General features: G+C 50.8%; 1 protein-coding gene across 1 annotated transcript in view; it reads right to left on the bottom strand.

Annotated features, from left to right (window-relative positions):
- Positions 1-1875: 1875 nt before the first annotated feature.
- Positions 1876-18312, bottom strand: part of EPAS1 (endothelial PAS domain protein 1) — an 84402-nt gene continuing 67965 nt past the window's right edge. The window contains exons 7-16 of the mRNA XM_007097858.2: positions 16080-16186; positions 10805-10952; positions 9926-10140; positions 8613-8803; positions 7988-8098; positions 6518-7011; positions 5508-5634; positions 5174-5297; positions 4692-4859; positions 1876-4135 (exon numbers count right to left, since the gene is read on the bottom strand). Of these exons, the coding sequence (XP_007097920.2) occupies positions 3984-4135; positions 4692-4859; positions 5174-5297; positions 5508-5634; positions 6518-7011; positions 7988-8098; positions 8613-8803; positions 9926-10140; positions 10805-10952; positions 16080-16186 (1837 nt within the window). The 3' untranslated portion in view covers positions 1876-3983. The remainder of the gene's footprint in view (positions 4136-4691; positions 4860-5173; positions 5298-5507; positions 5635-6517; positions 7012-7987; positions 8099-8612; positions 8804-9925; positions 10141-10804; positions 10953-16079; positions 16187-18312) is intronic.

The following is an 18312-nucleotide window of genomic DNA, read 5'->3' as shown; positions in this document are numbered from 1 at the left end:
TCCATTTCCCTGCTTCCCTTCACAGGGAAACTTCCTGAAAGAGTTGTGTGTTGCTGTGGTCTCTATCTGCCCCTGCCCCACCCAGCTCATTCCTCAATCTACTCCCATCAAGCTGCTTTTCTTAGCTCTCTACCCAAATTACTTCGGACAAGGTCAGTGATGATCTTCGATCTTCGTGTTCCCAAACCTGATGTTCCCAGAGCCAACTTTGTTTCCTTCTCTTACCTGGCCTTTCAGTCTAGGGTGTGACCCAGTTAACTGTTCCTGCTTCCTGGAACACCCTCTTCCATTAGCTTTTGGGATGTGACATTCCTGGGCTTTTCCTACTCATGGCTGCTTCTGCTTAGCCTCTTTGCTGGCTCCTCCTCTGACTTTGACCAGCACTTACATGGCCCAAAGGCTCTACCTTAGAATGGTACGCTCTATGCTCTAATCTCCTGGGTAATTTAATCCAGTCTCATGAAGTATAACTTACCTGCTGTTGACTCCCAAATTTATATCTCCAGGCCTCATCTATGAAATAGGGATTTTCTACCCAGTTCACAGGGAGGCAGACACAGGCTCTCGGGCATGAAGGGGCTTCCCCGAGGTTACACAGCTAGAAGCAGCAGAGCCAGGACCTGAACTCACGTCTTTGTGACTACAGGCCTGTGCTGTGAGTGGCCAGGCTGCCCTTTCCCCCAGTCTAGCATCCTGTCTGCTCCCCAGGGTCCCCTGCATGTACTATCCATTCTGGCCTTATGCTTTCGTCCTCCTCCTACACTCCTGGAATGACCTTCCCGCCATTCCCCCCTTACTAAGCTTCTTCCCTCCCAGCTGTGGTGGGAGGTTTCTGCATTCTTGAGGCCCAGGCTGATCTTTCCTGGACTCCCCTGAACTGCCACAGGACCTGGACTCTGCCCAAAAGCAACTGAGGGCTCATTTGCATCTATTAGTTTTGTGCTTTTTGAACCCAACATGGGCGTCCTTGGCCCAAGTACAAGTGTAGCTGGGGACACTGGAGCACAGTATTTGAGACAGGGACTATCTGGGAAAATGCGGGCCAAGGGCCTCCATCATTGTACACCAGCTCACACAGGGGAGTTGTTCAGGATTTTGTTTCCGCCACTATCTGGTAAGCTCTTGTGGAGATCATGACTTCACCAAATGAGTATAGTTAAAAAAACAACTGTGTGTAGGGGGGAATACTTTAAAACTCTTTTCTCCTGGGTCCTGCCTGGGTGGTCATGGAAGTGAAGGAATTAATTTCATTTTCACAGAGGCCACAGAGAAGCCAGGCAGTTCCCATTGGGGCCACAGAGGTCAAAGGAATATGCTGGAATGGCCGGTGCTAGGACTGATGGTTGTAAGCAGAGGCTGCTGCCGGCTGTCTCCCCAGCCCTGCATGGAGACAGCTGCCTATTCATAAGCAGGTCATGATTTAGAAAAGTAAAATCTGAACTCGAGAACGCATCACATACGGTCTCGGTCTGAGGCGGTCTTTGCCCTTCCCATCCTACCTAGGAAGGTCCCGCTGGAGCCCTGCCACCTCCAAATGGAGGTCCTTCCTGACCCTTCATGCAGCTGTCACGCTGCTTCACATAGTCTTCTGAAAGCAGGGCCGTGACTTCTGTCCTTGGGGACCCCCTAGGATATGAGAAAGGGCCCAGAGGCAGACAGAAAAATATGTGGGAAATATGGACAATGCAACATGGCGCCCGGTCTTGAGCCGCTCCTAAGTGTTAATGTTGCTCTGTTCTTCCTGTCAGCTGGCCTCCGTTGCCTCACAGAGATCAGCGCCAAGGTTCGTGGTCTGTAAACTGTTTAACAGATTCTTTGCTTTACGTCGGTGTAGCCCATGATAAGTCCCCACGGAACAAGAGTCACCGGCAGTGGTAGGATCAGAACACTTTAATAAGATATCAGTGTCAAAATACATTTCTTTATAAAGTTAAGCTCCCCTATAGTAATAATGTTGTCAGTAGGAGTTTGACAATACAATAATGTTCATGAACTCGTTACGTTGACAGGTAAGGTTACTATGAAGCTTGGAATATTTTTCAGAGTGTTTTAGTAAAACTGCAAGGGTAAAAATGCCCTTAATGCTGAGGCAACACACACAGGAAATCAAACACCAAACACCAGCGTTTACGCGTCAGTAACCCTTCAAGTTCTGCCGCCGTGCGTGGGGCAAAGCGGTGGTGCTAAAGTGTGATTTGGTCAATGCAGCGACCGGGTCATTCTTCTTAGAGATTTCTTTTGAAATTGTTTTTTTTTGTTGTGTTTCTGGCAATATGTCCCTCCAGCTTTACCAAATTCTTCACCTGCTGTGCTTTGTGTGTGTTTCTAGAAACTTCCTTGTATCCAGGACAGAAAAGCTCCATGTGATTGGTATTTAAAAACCAAAAAGGTATCGTCCTTCTTACCCAGTGAGTTACAAAGTGCTCTGAGAACACTTGATTTTCAGTGCTTCCTACCTAAATAAGTCACTTCAGGTGACAGAACTTGGGGAAGGCCTGAGGCTAGGGGCCACCCAGGAAGTCTGCCTGCTGTTCCTCGCTGGGCCACCTAAGGGCAGGCTGAGGAAGGGGTGCGTGGCCGGTCAGGACCAGCTGTGCCCCCTTCCCATATCCTCTCTCAGGCCAGCAACATGTGCTCCCGGCTGGTAAGCTGGGAGCACCATGGCTGGATCACGACCCCCATTTCTGAATCCTGTCTTTCATGAACTCCCACCGAAACCGTCTTGTGGTAATTCTGGAAATATCCAAATGTGCCATGTGAAAGACCTTTTGGGTCCCATAGCTCAGTGCACTTGAAGGGCTGGCAACAAAATCTGAAGAAAAATTAAAGCACTTCCCCTCCCTTAGATTTGCCCCACCCTCACCCCCACCCCATGACATGCCATCAGACCCTCTTGGCAGCAATAATAATATACATACATACATACATACATAATACATATAGAACACGAGAAGACAGCTCACAGTGCTCCCACACTTTATGATTCCACGTCTTGGATTGTCTGTCATGCCCAGGGCATATCCCCGAAGCAAAAAGCCACCAGCAAGAGGCCTTGAGCAGTGCTGGTACAGGCCCGAGGGAGTTCTGTACAATCTGCAGTGTCAGCAACACCAGGGGAGAGAAAATGGACAGCTTCAAAAAGATCTTAAAGTGATTTCGTGAGCAGGATTCCATTTCCAAGTTTTTAGATATTACAAAGTACCCATATATATGATAAACACTTAACCCAGATATAACTTTTCTTTTTAAAGAACTCTTATATTTTTGAATAATAATTACCAAACAAATCCACTGAATGCGGGAGAAAAACCACACTGGGGGAAAAGCCACACTACACAACCTTCACAGTTAACCCCATATGCTGGAGCCCACCCTTTGCGTTTTCCTTTTCCCCAACGGTTGTGTCAAAATTAGAGCCGAGAGTCAGCTTAAGAAAAGAAGAAAAGATGGAAATTTATTATATGGTGATTAGTTTTAAAAAAGAAAGAAGGGCTTTGAGAGGGAAGAGGCCATGAAAAGCAAGCTTGGAAAGCAAAATTATTTTGTTTCTCTTTGGCAACAACAACAACAAGACCTTTTTAGTTAAATGAAGCCAAAGCTTTCCCTACAAGAGAACAAATGTACACAAAACTCGTTAGTATGGATATCGTGTGTGCGAGAGAGACAGAGGGACCCATGAATAATATAAATTAGAAGTAATCAAAGTCGGGGGAAGAAAAATCTTACAAAATTTAAGAACGTTTCATTGACAGAATAAAACACAGCGGGTAAAACAACTGTGCATCTTAAAAATACACTAAAGTGAGCATCTTTAGAAAAAGGCCACCACGTGGGGACGTGGGCGAGTTCACCAGGTAGGTACATCTTGTAAAAAGTGTGTTGGTGTTAGAAATACCTAGTTGCAAAAACAGACGTAGAGAGTGAAGCTGGTGGGGCGGCGCGGGCAGGGGGGACGGGGGGCCTGCCCAGTGGAGGGCCCTGGCTCAGGTGGCCTGGTCCAGGGCTCTGAGGAGGTCCCCTCCTTGCAGGAGCGTGGAGCTTCCTGGCACAGGAACATTCACCTCACAGTCATATCTGGTCAATTCGGGCAGCAGGTAGGGCTCAAAGGAGGGCCCAAGCAGCCGACTCGCCATGCCTGAAAGAATGAGAGTTTTAAAAACATGGTACCAAATGTGCCAAAAGGGTCTCTTCCATAAGAGGGGTTCTGGCGTGTTTCCCCCAAACAGTACCCTTTTCGTGATGGTATCTATGTTTTGTAAATGGCAGCACCTCAGGCAGCCCAGGGAGGAAGACGGGCATCAGGTGCCTAACCCAGAGAACAAGGTCCAGGAGGGTGGCCCCCGCAGAGCTCTCTGGGCACGTCCTCCGCTCAATTCCTGCCTGAAGGCAGAGCGGCACTCCTGCTATGGGAGTGAGCAGCAGGCAGTATGGTAACATGAAACCCTGAGCAAAAGACATGGGTTCGGGGACTCGTAGGTCCAAAGGGCCCTGGATGTCCCTTCTAGAGCCCTGTGGGCACACGGCACCCAGCCCCTGCTGTAGTAAAAATCTGGAAAGGTCGCTGCCTTCCAGGGCGTCAGTCTCATTCTCGTGCCCTGCTGAGCTCTGTGGCCTTGTGAGATCCAGCTCCTGGCGCTCTCTGTCCCCCGTCAGACCCTAGCATGGTGGGTCCACTTCCTGAACGCACTCACCTGACACCTTGGGAGCTGACGGCAGGCTGTAGTCTTGGTACTGGGGTGCGTAGCACTGTGGGGGGAACCCACTCTTGGTGTTCTCCCTGGGGCTCATGGCAGACGGCGGCGGTGGCAGATGTCTCAGAGGCTGTCCCGCACCCCTCATGGGAAGTTGGGTGAACTCATCTGAAAGACCAATGCCGGCAAGTGAGGGCAGTGCCGGGCCGAGGGAAGGGAGAGGCTGTCAGCCCCCAGCATCCCCCTTCCTTCACAAAAGGTGCTCGGAACTAGAGCCAGCTCCTGGGGCAGCAGAGCCCAGAGCTTTCTGACTGTATCGGCTGAGCCAGAGTGGAAAGGGGGTGCTGGGTGTGTGGAAGGCAGGGCAGAGGACACCACCCTGTTCTACCACGGCTCAGAGGTGCAGGCGGTGAGACGGTGGGGGATCCCGGGTGGGCCCCTGCAAACACTGTCCCCCCAGGAGGCCTGGGCCTGCTGCTTACCACTGGGGGCGCTTGCGCTCAGCAACTTGTCGGGCACCAAAGGGCAGTTCACGCTGCCCCTGAGGCTCTTCATCCTTTTCCACATCTGATGTGAAGTGCTGCTGCCTGATGGGTCCCCCTGGATCTAGAGGGGAGAAGGCCAGATACCTGGTCCTCAAACTGAGTCGGGGGTGGGCTGCTCTCTATGCAAGGCTGTATCCCTCCCTGCTGCCCATCATAGGCTCTCTGAGCCCTCACAGCCATGGTGAGAGTTTCTGCCCGGGCCGGACCTCTGCTCTCGGGCTGTTTCCACCCCCAGCCAGCGTCCCTAGGCCACACCAGGCAGATGGCTCACCCCGCTCAGGTCCTGGAAGGCCTGCTCCTCATATTCTCGCTGTCGCTTCAGCTTCAGCTTGTTGGACAGGGCTACCATGGCCGGGCTCATCACATCCGGGCCCTGGGGCCCAAAGCCTTTTGCAGACCTGCCAAGCCCGAGAGAGTGAGCTGTGAAGAAGTGGGGAGCCCCATACCCCCCAGGGCCTTCCCCCTGCTCCAGGGGACCTCCCAGAACCAGTAGTTGACTGTGCTGGCTCTAAGGCCCAAAGGGCAGAGTCCCAGAGGAGGGGCAGGAGCTTGAGATACCGATGGCTCAGATCACCTGTACCTCCCTCCACATCTGCCTGCTGGCCCAGCTGTACCCAGACAGCCTTTAGGCCTGACCTCATTCCATCTGTCTTTAAGACCACTGTCTCCTGCCCTGTCTCTCCCCTGTACCACTGCCCGGAACCATTCCCCACTGAGGACCAGTGATGGGCAAGTGCCCCAGGGAAGCATAACCAGTAGGTCCTGGGAGCTAGAAGTCACATCCCAACCATGTGACTCCGCCCAGTGAGCACCCTGCTGGTTGGCATGAGGCTTATTGGGGAGATTTAAAGGAGCCCTAAGATGTTGCTGCACTAGGACCTTGGGAAGCCAAAAGGCAGGGCGAATCAAGGGCATCTTTTTGCTTTTCTCAATCAGGGTTCTAGGAGAGAACTAAGAAAATAGTCACTCAAATCATTCTTTGCATTCTGTGGCTCAGCTGATGAATCCTGGTCTGAAGAGAGAGACGGTGGGGCTCAAGGCCCTCAACACCCCCCTTCTCTTCCTTCTCTGGGCCTCAGTCCCCTCTTGGTCTCCAGCCCTGATAGAAATATGTCCTGCTTGAGGCCTCACATACCTTGGGGTGATTCCCTCAACGCATCCAGACTCTGAGTACAGAGAAGGCTGTGGTGGGGGGGAAGGGGAGGAGGCAGGGAGCCTTTCTGGGGCCCCAGAGATTACAGTGGGAGTCTGCTGCTTCAGCCAAGGGGCTCTGCCACTTACTTTTTCTTGAAGACGGAGAGATGGGGTGAGTTGACGGGGGGCCCCAACGGTGATGGCCCCAAGGACTCCGTGTGCTGATCCACAACAGGCCACTTCGTGGGCCCAAAATGTAATGGCGGATCAGGGGGCCACTGTGTGCTGCTGGACCTGCCTCCCAGGGAGGAGAGAGGGGTGCCGGCTTGGCCACAGCACGTGGGCAGGGACACTTTACTGCCGCCATCAAAGAAGATGGAGGACAGGGGTCGGTGCTCAGGCTCTATCTTCTTGCTTCCCAGCTGCTGTTGATACTTGTCCAGGAGGAAAGGGCTGTGGGAGGCCACAGGTGCCAGCGGCTGGAAGATGTTCGTCATGGTGCTAAAGCAGTGCTGGGGAGTCGACTGGGGCTTCTCCTGCAGAAGCCTCTCCTCGGGGCAGATGGGACTGAGCTGGAAGTCTTCCCCGTCCATGGGGATGTAGGGGGCCAGGGTCTCCAAGTCCAGCTCACTGAAGTCCGTCTGGGGGCAGGGCAGCGGGAGAAGAGCGGTGAGGCTGGTGCCTCCTGAGAACGCTGGTCCAGCCGCCGTCTGCCCCTCACAGCCCTGCCCCTGTCCCCCATCTCTCGTGCCCCTCCCGGCATCCCTCCCTTGCTTCAGCACCTCTGGCCGTTGCCCACCAAAAGGAAACCCAGGTTTGTCTACCCCATGTACGCGTCTCCCCGCACGTGATGCTAGCCTTTCCAGGGGTCCACCCCTCTTCAGCCTGTGCCCCACACTGCTGTCACTGCCTCACCCACCCCGAAATGCCCTCCTCTCTCCAGTCTACCTGTCCAACCCCTGCCCCCTTCTCTCCTGTGGCCCCAGTAAGACTTCTCTGCCTGTGGTGACTGCCCCTGGGGCCAGAGCATACACAGGGGCTCCTGGAAAGCCAGAAACAGCTTTATATGCCCCAGCACAAAGGACGTTTTACAGAATTGCGGGAGCTTGTGCGAGGCAGGGCAAAGAGACCAGCTGAGCAGCAAGGTGGGATTTGTTTTATAACTGGGACTGAGACAAAGGGGGATTAATAATTCTTCTTGGGGCTTTGTGAAATACCCACCCACCTCCTCCTTGTTTTTATAATGTTTCGAGAACAGTGGCCCTTCTGTAAGAAGTGCGTTCCTAAAAAGTTGTGCGTAAGTGAAAATTTGTCAGACGCCTGTCATTTTTAAATCCATTTCAAATAAAAATTGTTCTTACAGAATCCTAAGGTGAAGGTGTTTGTGAGGAGAGTAATTGCTCCTTATTGCTTCTAAACATCTCACAAATCTGGAGATGCTCTTTAAACATAGGGCCTCTTTAAAGAATGCAAGAGCTGGATTTGGCACACAAAGCAGAGGGCAGAAGGGGGAGAAGGGGCTACCCACCGGCCCCATTTCCCAGTTAAGACCAGGGCCTTGACCAAGTGTTCCCACTGGTCTGCAAGAATGGGCGTGAGCCTTCACGGTCCACCTACCTGGGTGCTGCCCTGGTCCTTTGCCTCTGTATCTATGGTGAAGAGCTTCTCGATCACTTCAATCTTCAGATCATCATTCAGAGATGTGTAATAGTCTCCGGGGCTGCTGGGCTGGGGGCCAGGACGGAGGGTGACCAAGTCAAGAGTAGGACACTGGTCTTCCCAGAAGTCCAAGGTGAAAGGAGAAATCTATTTCTGGACCCACAGAGTCAACGCCAATCCATGGAACAAGCATGTGTAGAGGGAACAATCCTTACAAGAAGGCTATGGCCAGGGGCCAGTGGTGGGGAGGGGAGTGCTCCAGAAACTGTACAGCTATCTGCCTCGAGCAGGATGGTTACTGCCCTGCACAGGGAATGAGCCACGGGCTCCAAGCTGTGTGTAACTTAGCCCCCATTTTCAAGGATCTTATCACATAGATGGGGGGGGGGGTGCGGACAGATATTAATAGCAAACGGCTGGAACAGCCGGCAGGTAAGGGTTACCACTGCCCTAGGGGACTCTGGGATAGCTTGAGGGGCATGCGGGCAGTATTCTTGTCTGGGCGGTCTACTCAGCCATCCTGCAGCAGCCAGAAAGAGCAGCCCACCCTTTCAGTGTCCTCACCCCAAGACGGGGTGCTCACCGTGGAGCAGCTGCTGCTGCTGGTGGCACTTGGGGTGGCGCTCCCGGAGGCAGCCGCTTGGGGCACGGTGAAGGCGGGCAGGCTCCCGGCCTCGCTCTGGGTGCTGTGGCTCCTCAGCTCTCTGGACCACGGCTGGCTCGGGGGCAGAAGGGCACTGCTGTAGGCTGAGGACTTCTCAAAGTTCTGGCTCCCTGTGGAGACAAGGGCCTGGCCGCTTAACCCCCACAAGCACTAGGCCCACCCCTGGGCAGAGAAAACCCAAAGGAAGCACAGAGCGTCCAAGGAGGCTCTGAAGGTGTACCTGGGAGCTCAGCCCTCCATGCTCCGAGGTCTGGCTGTGACCAAGAGGCCATTACTGGGTCTGTGAGTCAATGAACAGGCTCCCTTTGAAGCGAACACCTTCCGGGAGCATCTCATTTTCAGAGACCTCATGTCAGATCCTAGCACCCACTTCCTTGACAGGCGATTGGGAATGTTGAGGAGGAGGAGGTTGCAAAAGGACAAGTGGACAATTTGCCTCAGTTCTGCCACAAAATAAGGAAGCTGCAAGACCTCTTGTCCTGGGGCTGCTGCCCTTTATAGTTTCTGAGGTTGCAATCCTCACATGGCCTTCCAGAGCACTTCTGAAGGGGCCAAGACAGTTGTAGGGTGAGCACGGGGAGGTGCTGCTGGCCCTGGGGCAGCTGTGCAAGGCTGGGGGAGGAAGATGGGGGTCACGACCTGGGAGCATGGGGCTCCCCGGGTGCACACTTGGGGTGCCTCCAGCACGGGAGGGGGACCAGGGCTGAAAATTTTGCCTGGGGCCATAGGACAGGCATCTCCACTGGACTGGCATACATTTGTAAGAAATAGTGCATATGAGGGCTTCATGCTGGGCCAGAATCTTTTCTCCATCCACATTTCTGGAATTATTTCTGACACTATTTCAGCCTGGCCCTCCACCTAAACAGTCAATCTGTCCTTCAAGGCCCAGGTGGAGATTTATCCTCTATGAAAATGTACCAGTGGCCTCAGGGTATCTCTCCTGCTGCCCCCTCCCTCGTCTCAGACTCTCTGCTGCCTGGACCAGAAAATCAGTAGACGTCTCAGGAGGGAGTCCCCCATAACCCTGCCCCACTCGGCACTGTGCAAGGTCAGAAGCAGGAATGTCTTAGTGGCAAGAGCATGCGTTGTGTTTTGGGGCTGAGCACAGTCTGGCCACATTCACAAGACGCAGGGGTTAAGAAAAAGCTGAAGCCAGGGAAGCCTGCTACAGTCAGAACTGCCTCACCCAGAGAGGCTCAGCAGGCCCCTTTGAGCTAAGAAGCACCCACCGAAATCCAGGGCAATGATGGCATCCCCCGCAGTGGGGGCCAGCTGGGCCAGCTCCTCCGGCTCCTCCTTCAGCTTGGTGAACAGGTAGTCACTCTGCTCAGACACAGCCACCTCACTGCTGCTGTCAAAGATGCTGCTCATGGCCGTCAGGTGCGGCTTGAACAGGGATTCCGTCTGGTCCATGGAGAACACCACGTCGTTCTTCTCAATCTCGCTGATGGGACGAGAGGTGTTTCAGACTTTCCGGGTTTTCCAGCAAAATCCTTTTACACCCCCGGACCCGTGGAATACCAGGTAGCCAAGCCTTTCAGCCAAAAACATGGGTTCGGCCCCCATGCCAGCGCTTTGTAAGGAACCACACGATGACGTCTGGAGTCATGGCAGCAGCAATCCTGAAGAGTGCCCTCTGAGTATGGATGGATCTTGGATGCTTTTTATTATTGTGTGTGGGCTGCACTGTGTATGTAGGTTTGAGGGCTTTTGTTTTTCTACTCTAGCAGTGTGACCACCTCCAGCTCTCTTCCCAGACACTATGGAGTGAAGGTGTTACATCTTCTCCCGGAAAGAACGAGCAATCCTCTTTCCTTGTCCCCCATTTAGAAAATATTAAGTGACAACTATGCTTTCTGCCTCCCCACGTGGGTCAGAGGCATGACACAGAGGACAAGCAGGGAGAAAGATGCAGGAAAAAAAAAAAACACTGTGAAGGGGAAATGCCAGGTGTCCTATAATTCCTGAGGCAGCCATAGAAATCCTGTGGGTCATAAGGATCAGCACTGCAAAGAGCTTGCGGAAGTAGTGCCCAGGTTCTGGCAGGTCTGGGTTCCCCGGGCCTGCTGCCCTCAGTCCAGGGAGAACCGTGGCCCTCATAGGCTTACCTCAGGACATAGTTCACACACATGATGCACTGGGGCTGCAGGTTGCGAGGGTTGTAGATGACCGTCCCCTGGGTCTCCAGCCACACGTAGCCCCCATGCTTTGCAAGCATCCGGTACTGGCCACTCACCACCTGACCTTTGGTGCACACTGGGGGAGGAGAAACGGAGCCTGAGGTCAGGGAGGTTGGAAAGGGAGACCTCACAGGGAAGGCAGTCTGCAGGGAAACAGACAAGACTGGCCCCTAAGGCAGCAAGGACCTGCTTATGGCTTCTTTCCTCCTCCAGATTGTTCTAAATGCTCATGTAGCATTTGTTTACTGTATGAAAGCCCTGGGAAGGCGTCTCACATTCCCTACTCCAGAATTCTTCATCTGCTCCCAGTAAAAAGGAATCAATAAATCTCCTTAAATTAAAGTCTAATGTTAGAATTTCTGGTAGTTTTCCAACCTGGACATATACATTTTCATTCCTTGGGAATTCATTCTTCAGAATCCTAGCTCAGAACTCAAATCACAGAGAACTGGAAGAGGCACAGTGTAAGCATTAGAAAATCTTGCTTCATGGGGACTTTGGGAAAAGAACAATCCCCCTGAGATTTGGTTTCCTTATCTGCAAAATGAGGTACTGATAAAAATAATAGTAATGATGATAATCATTCTTAACTACCCGTATACCACAGCTATTTGTACTGGGCACAACGTCTGCCTGTCTGGCTTATCAGGTGCAGAAGTGTTGACTGAATATCCTGGACAAATGCTGTATAGGAAAAGCCACCTCTTCCCCAGGGCTGCAGGTAACGTTGTGAGGGACCCCACGGAGAAGACCCAGATTCTCTGTAAACGCAGAGAATTGCCCCCCGTTCTCTGGGTACGCTCACGGGCCACCTCCCCATTCACCAGCCCTGTGTGGTGGAGGAAGGCAGCGTGGTTCACGCTAACGCCACTTGTGGTCTTTTACATTAATGTTTTTCTAGGCACAGTTACCGTCTTCAAAAATTGAACAAGCACCACCTCCAGGGTGCAGGAAATACTAACTTACGGGTGTGCAGTGCTTTGCAGCGGTCAAACCCATCTCAAGATGAACGCACTGCTGCAAAGCAACTAGAAATGCCCGCACGTAAGTGATCAATGAGGATGAGTGTTATCAGCAGCTCATGTGACACATGGTGACACCATGAAGTGTCTCCTGTGATTCCTGTTTTACATCTGAAGAAACGGAGGCTTCGAACTATTGAGTGACTTACTGAAAGGTCCCCTCGGTGGAAACAGTAGACGGGATCACAGCCTAAATTAAAGACTCCTAATCTAGGCTTTTGTGGTTCGGTTTTCATTTTTAAAATCAACTGGAGTGAGGTTTAATTTACCTTCAATAGAAAATGCACCTGCTTTAAGCACACAGTTCAGTGAGTTTGGACTAACGTACACACTCTTGCAGCTATCACCCCACAATCAAAGGTAAATGCCCTTCCCGTCACCCCTCCCCCACACCACCAAATTCTTTATGCCTCCTGATGGTTAATCCCCATCGCCACCCCTGGTCCCAGGCCACCCCTGATCTATTTTCTGTCACTGCATGTTGCTCTTCTCTCCATCTGCATGTAAGTGGAGCCATACAAGAGTGTGTACTCATTTGTGTCTGGCTTCTTGTCACTCAGCATGTTTTCCAGATTCCTCATGGTGCTGCAGGTATTCATGGTTTGTTCCTTTTTATAGCTGAGTAGTATTCCATTGTATGGAGGTACCATAATTGGTTTATCCATTCACCTGTAGATGGATGTGTAAGTTGTTTTCAGTTTCTTTGCTTATTACCAATAAAGCTGCTATAAACATTTGTGTACAGATCTTGGTACGGACACGCATTGTGGGTGCAGCTAGGAGTGCAATGGCCAGATCACATGCTAAGAACACACTTCCCTTATAAGAAGCGGCCACGTTACTTTCCAAAGTGGTGTATCAGCCTCATCTAATCTTTTTAACAAAATCCTGGGCCGTAGAGAGGACAGATACGATCTTCTTTTAACAGGAAGAAACTAAAGCCGGGGGGATGCTGACCTGCTTGACATGATGCAGGACAACAGTGACACAGTCTGGGCTGGACAACAGCACTCCAGGCACCACACTCTCTTCCTATATCCCCCAAGCCGCCATTCACTGGGAAGACTTGATTTGCTATTGCTGTGGTCTGAAATCATCAGGGACTCCTTGGCCAAAGAAATCACTTCCTCCCTGATGTCCCTTTATGTGCCCTGCTGAGGATCCCTTGCTGCAAAGAAACGATTTTTGTACAATTTCAAGTGCCTGGAGTTAACTTATTTAGTGGGATCTTAATGCAGACAAAGTTCAGGGCTCTTACTCTTTTTGATTAAACAGTACAGTGAGCAAAGGTCTTAACTACATTTCTAGTGATTGCAGGCGAGGGCCTGCTCTGTCAGTAGAATATAATTACGCCTGCTTTCTAACCATCTGCTCATTAATGCCAGCCTTGGTGAGGGGCCTGCTCCCTGGTAGATAGGCCTTTTATGGCCTTTAATCTTGTTTTCCTAAGAGCACATAATGTCCTCACACAACAAAGAGAAACCGACCCCCCCACCTTCCCGCCTAGCTCTTCCCACCCCTACCTCCAAGAGTAACAATGTATAAATTACTAATCCATTTGGAAATGATGGCTTTCAATTATCTAAATCTGGTTTGGGGACAGAGCTTCCCCAGTAATTTCAATGGTAAACTTTCACAGGCTAAAACACACATAGATGCGGAAACTCAGGATGCTGGTGTATAAACCTGGACCAGCCTCAAAGTTGGGCCTCCAATTATTCCACAGCATTGGTGTGAATCTGTGCTACAACTTTATTTGCACAAACCCAATCTCTCTCTCTCTCTCTCTCTCTCTCACACACACACACACACACACACACACACACAGAAATAGATGCTTCCGTTTTAGCTGGCATTAACACGATTTCCAACCCATGCAGATTTCCCTTTGTTGGATTTGGGTTTGCTGGCTGGGTACAAGGCCTCTGAGCTCAGAGCAGCTTCACTTGGCTTCATCAGGAGAAGAAGGGAGCCTGTGATTTCTATTTGGGTCATGAATTACCTTTAAGTGTGCCTAATGCTTAAATATACAGATTCAATAAAAAGCACCATATTTTCCCTGGAGTCAGCAGGAAACTGATATGACAAATTTTTACCCCAGCTCTGTTTTAAGGATCCAGGATTTTCTAAGAAGAAAGAAAAAATCTTTTTTATATGCCTTGTGAGAAGTCATCATTTTTGTTCCCTTTGATAGTAGTGACCTCCACTTTCCCACCCCAGAAGACAAAGTACAATACTGTCCTCCAGGAATTCCCAGAACCTTCTAGTACCTTCTAGTCTACTTGTAGAACCCTAATTTGACTTCACCCTTGGCTCATTAAAAAAAAAAGCTGGACTTTTCCCCAATTTTACGTCTAAAGGAGCAAAGGCCCAGAAAGCCAGGCCCTGGGCCAGAGCTGGGCCAGAGACCAGGTCCCTGAGTCGCATTGTTGGGATAACTTTGGGAGCAAGAACCATCATGTAACAGAAAAGCATGGGGAATCCTACCATGAAGGCTAGAACCACATCCTACAATTTCAAAGCTGGGGCAGGCTAGGGCTGGATCACATCCACGGGCACCCATCTCTGGGTCTCTAAGTGGGACTGAATCTAGGTTGGTTTTTTTGCCAGAGAGCAGAGTGATAAACTTCTCTGAGATATCCTCAGGGGCCCTTCTGCACTGTCAGCTCAAACCCCAAAGCCATGAGGAATAAACAGAGAGACCAATTAGAAAGAGAAGATCCCACTCCATAAGAGAATATTAACTGTGCTCACGTACAGCTTATAGGGGTTGCTAATCTGTTAGCTGCTCTGAACTCAGCTGGCCTAGCCTTAGGACAGACAATGGATTTAAGAACAATGGACACACAGCAGCACCGCCATTTTCTTCACTGCCGCCCCAAGCCACAGCTAATCCTGGAGGCCCAAGAGCAGCAGGGCCCCAGGGAATCTTGTTAGACTTACCCATTTTTAATCCTCCTATGATCCTCTCAGCACCTTGGTCTGCACCACTACCACCACTTATTTTGAAGCATTCTTTCCCAAATATGTGTTTTGCCCTTGGGTTTATCACTCAGTGCCTGCATTTTGCCAAACACTGTGCTAGATATTGAGGCTAAAGGTAAGAGCCACCTTGCTCCCACAGAGCCCACAACCCTCCTTTTCCTTCAGAAATGAGATCCCTTAAGTCGGGCAGTAATCCCATAAATTTCTCTGTCCCCCAGTGGGCCAATATAGGGTTATAGGCCCAGAGTCCTTGCGTGTTGACGGGCTGTATGGATTTAAGGAAGTTGTCTTGGATCACCTGCAAATAGGATGTCTGAATTAGGAAAATGGCTAAGTGAATGCATTAGAGTTGCCCTGTCCCATACGGTAGCTACTAGCCAGGTGTGGCTATTTAAATTTAATTAAATTAAACAAAAAATTCAGTTCCTCAGGTGTACTAGACATTTCATATGGACTATGCAGGTATAGAACAGTTCCACTGCAGAAAGTTCTATTGGACAGTCCTGTTCCAGAATCTCTTTTAGAATTCAGGTTTTCGTTCAAGGGGCAAAGCACAGTGTCCATATGCCATCACTAGTATGCCTGGGATAGCCTCCAACTGACTTCTCTGATCCAGCAAGATCTCTTGGGAGAACCACAGCCTACCTCAACACATCTTTTGAGTTGTGCCCTATGACTTTCACCCATGTAGCCCCATCCTCCCCCATCCTTCAAGGTGCAACTCAAGTGCTCTGTCCTCTCCTTTTCCTGAACTCTCCCAGGCCTCCTCTTCTCAGGATGTGTGGACTTCCTTCAATAGCATACAACCCAGTTGACTGTGTGTTGTCTCGTACTGCTCTCTACAGAGCTGTCCCACAGGGTTGTACAGACTGCTGACTGCATGTGGGTGTTGGGTGGAGGTGGCCTGTGGGGACTGAGATTCAGCCTGCCTTCCACTCACCAAGCTGTGTGCCTTGGCATGGGTGTGTCCCCCCCCTGAGGAAGGGTGTGTGCCCTCTTCCTAATTTGTGTGAAGTTGTCATCTGGGCTGGTGGCAGCCTCAGTTTCTGACCATCTTGAGGGCACGGGGCTTGTCTGCCACAGAAGATGTGACGTCTGTGAAGGAGGTAAGCAGGTCTTATCTCACTGGTCACACCTCACTCAAGGCCATATTCCACAGATACAAGGGAGCCACATAGGGCACTCCAGGAACTTACGGTTCTGGTGACTTTTGGTCATGTTCTCTGAGTCCAGGGCATGGTAGAACTCATAGGCTGAGCGGCCGAGCAGCTCCTCAGGGTGGTAACCAATCAGTTCTGTGATTCTGAATTTAAAAAAAAAAAAAAAATCACGTGGGAAGAGACACTGCATGAATGTGGGCGGGGGCTCAAGGAGCTAAATCCAGAAGGTAAATCAAATACACGCATTCTGATGAAAACACTCCAGGCTTCCTGGTCACACCATTCATCCAAGTTAAAAAACAAAACAAAACATGTGGTCAACCTGCAACTGTGGCTCCACCCAACCTCCGCTCTTCCTGCCCTTCCCGGACTCATGTTTGGAGGGTCAGGATTCCTATCCCCCAGCCCCAATATACACGTACACCTAGTCTCCAACAACCACTGGACGGGGCTCTCCCACCCTCCACCTCCCGATTTCTGCAGGCGAGGGAGCAGAGATCCAGGGAGAGCAGACAATTTGCTTGATGCCCACACAAGCATCCAGGGACAGACCAAGAATGAAAACCAGGGATCCGATCGCCAGCTCAAGCTTATGCTAGTACAGGGTGATATAAACACAAGTGAAGACGATGTGGTGTCAAGTTGGGAAAAAGCACAGAGTCGGCCTTCGTCTGTGTGTTAAGTCGTGACTGAGGAGGAGAGTGGGCAGGAGATCCCCGTGTGTGTCTGATATTCACTTCTCTGAGTGCTTTTCCTTAGGCCCTGCCTGGTGACTTCGGGTACCTCTTGGACATCAGGCTTGCCTTCCATGGAACTTTAACCTGCCCCTCCCTACTTCAAGGGAAGGGGGCAGGTGGGAAGTGCTGAGGGGAAGAAATATAAAAGTAAGGTGGTGGAAAAGTGTCTCCTCATTCTACTCTGATAAAGGGGCAGCTCTGAAATGACAGGGCTCGGCTGTCCCAAGCGTCCCTGTCTTCACCCTGTAAGGTGTCTGGGTTTGACGGAAAGTGGGCAGAGAGCAGACAAATGTGGAGAACTGTGAAGGGTCATGTAACACTCTTAGGACTCTTTGCTCTGTACCAGAACCATTGAAATCAAGAAGACCTGCCCAAGAACCACCAGATTAGCCGCTTTCCCACATCATATCTAAATATTATTTCTTGTCTTTCTTATCTCACAGCTTTCCTAATGGGCTCATTGTCTTGTTTACCTGGCCTACCACAAGTCAGAGTGGGGCTATGTTCTTATGATTACGAGCTCTATTTCAGAACGCATGACTTCTGAGTAAAGCCCTGTCATCGATCCATTTTGGGAATTAATAACAGAGGAGAAAGCACAAGCAGAGAGTAGACGCAAGGGCCCCCTGATTTCCTGTCCCTATTCTCTCCCCCCTCCAAAGGGCCTTTGCACGTGTCTTCCAGAGCAAATCACCCTAAAATATTATTTCCATCTTGTCACTCCCCTATTTAAGCACTGACAGCTTTCTGTATTGTCAACCACTATCATCACCATGATCAAGAGTAAATATACTCTGCCTAACTTCAAAGACCCCCTGGAATCTGGTCCCCAACTTCCCCAGCAATTTGATTTTCAACTAACCTGCAGCGTGTCTTACATGCTGTGCCCTGGCAGATAGCTCTCCTCAAAGTGCCCCACACCCAGAAAACCCATTCTTGCTGCAGAGCCTTGACACTTTCTCCTTCCCCCTCTTCTCCAGGCCCTGATGACTGCAAAGCCAGCTCAAGGCCTGGCCCTCGCCACGGAGCCCTAATTCCCCCACCCCTCACCCATGTCTCCTTCTCATGGAGTCCTGCAGGTGGATATAACATCACAGAGAATTACCCACATCCTAGGCTGCCAACCCCTGAACTTAGGGACCACTTTCTCCTTTAGCCTTCCCTCCAATGGACACTTGATAAATACTTGAGTAACTGACCAGTGGATTGATTCTGTCTTAGGACCTAAAGTACAACAAGAGCCCTGTCTCCTCCAGCACTGCTAAGGGATCTGGGCAATAAAACTCGACTTTTTCTCCCAGAACATGAGTAACTTGTCTCAATGCATGTCAGTGAGTGTGTGCGCGCGCGCGCGCGCGCACACACACACACACACACACACACACACACACACAAATTCTCAGCAGAACCCCTCGTGATATTCAATACATCCTGTCTTCATTCTGGAAGCTGTGGCTGGTGTGGTCAGAGAAGAGAAAAATTCTCTGCCTAGGTGAGACTTTGGGGTTAAACGCTTGGTCAGACAAGGAGCA

This window comes from Panthera tigris, chromosome A3, assembly GCF_018350195.1.
Source record: "Panthera tigris isolate Pti1 chromosome A3, P.tigris_Pti1_mat1.1, whole genome shotgun sequence".
Taxonomy (NCBI): Eukaryota; Metazoa; Chordata; class Mammalia; order Carnivora; family Felidae; genus Panthera; species Panthera tigris.
This window is presented reverse-complemented; position numbering and strand designations above follow the sequence as displayed.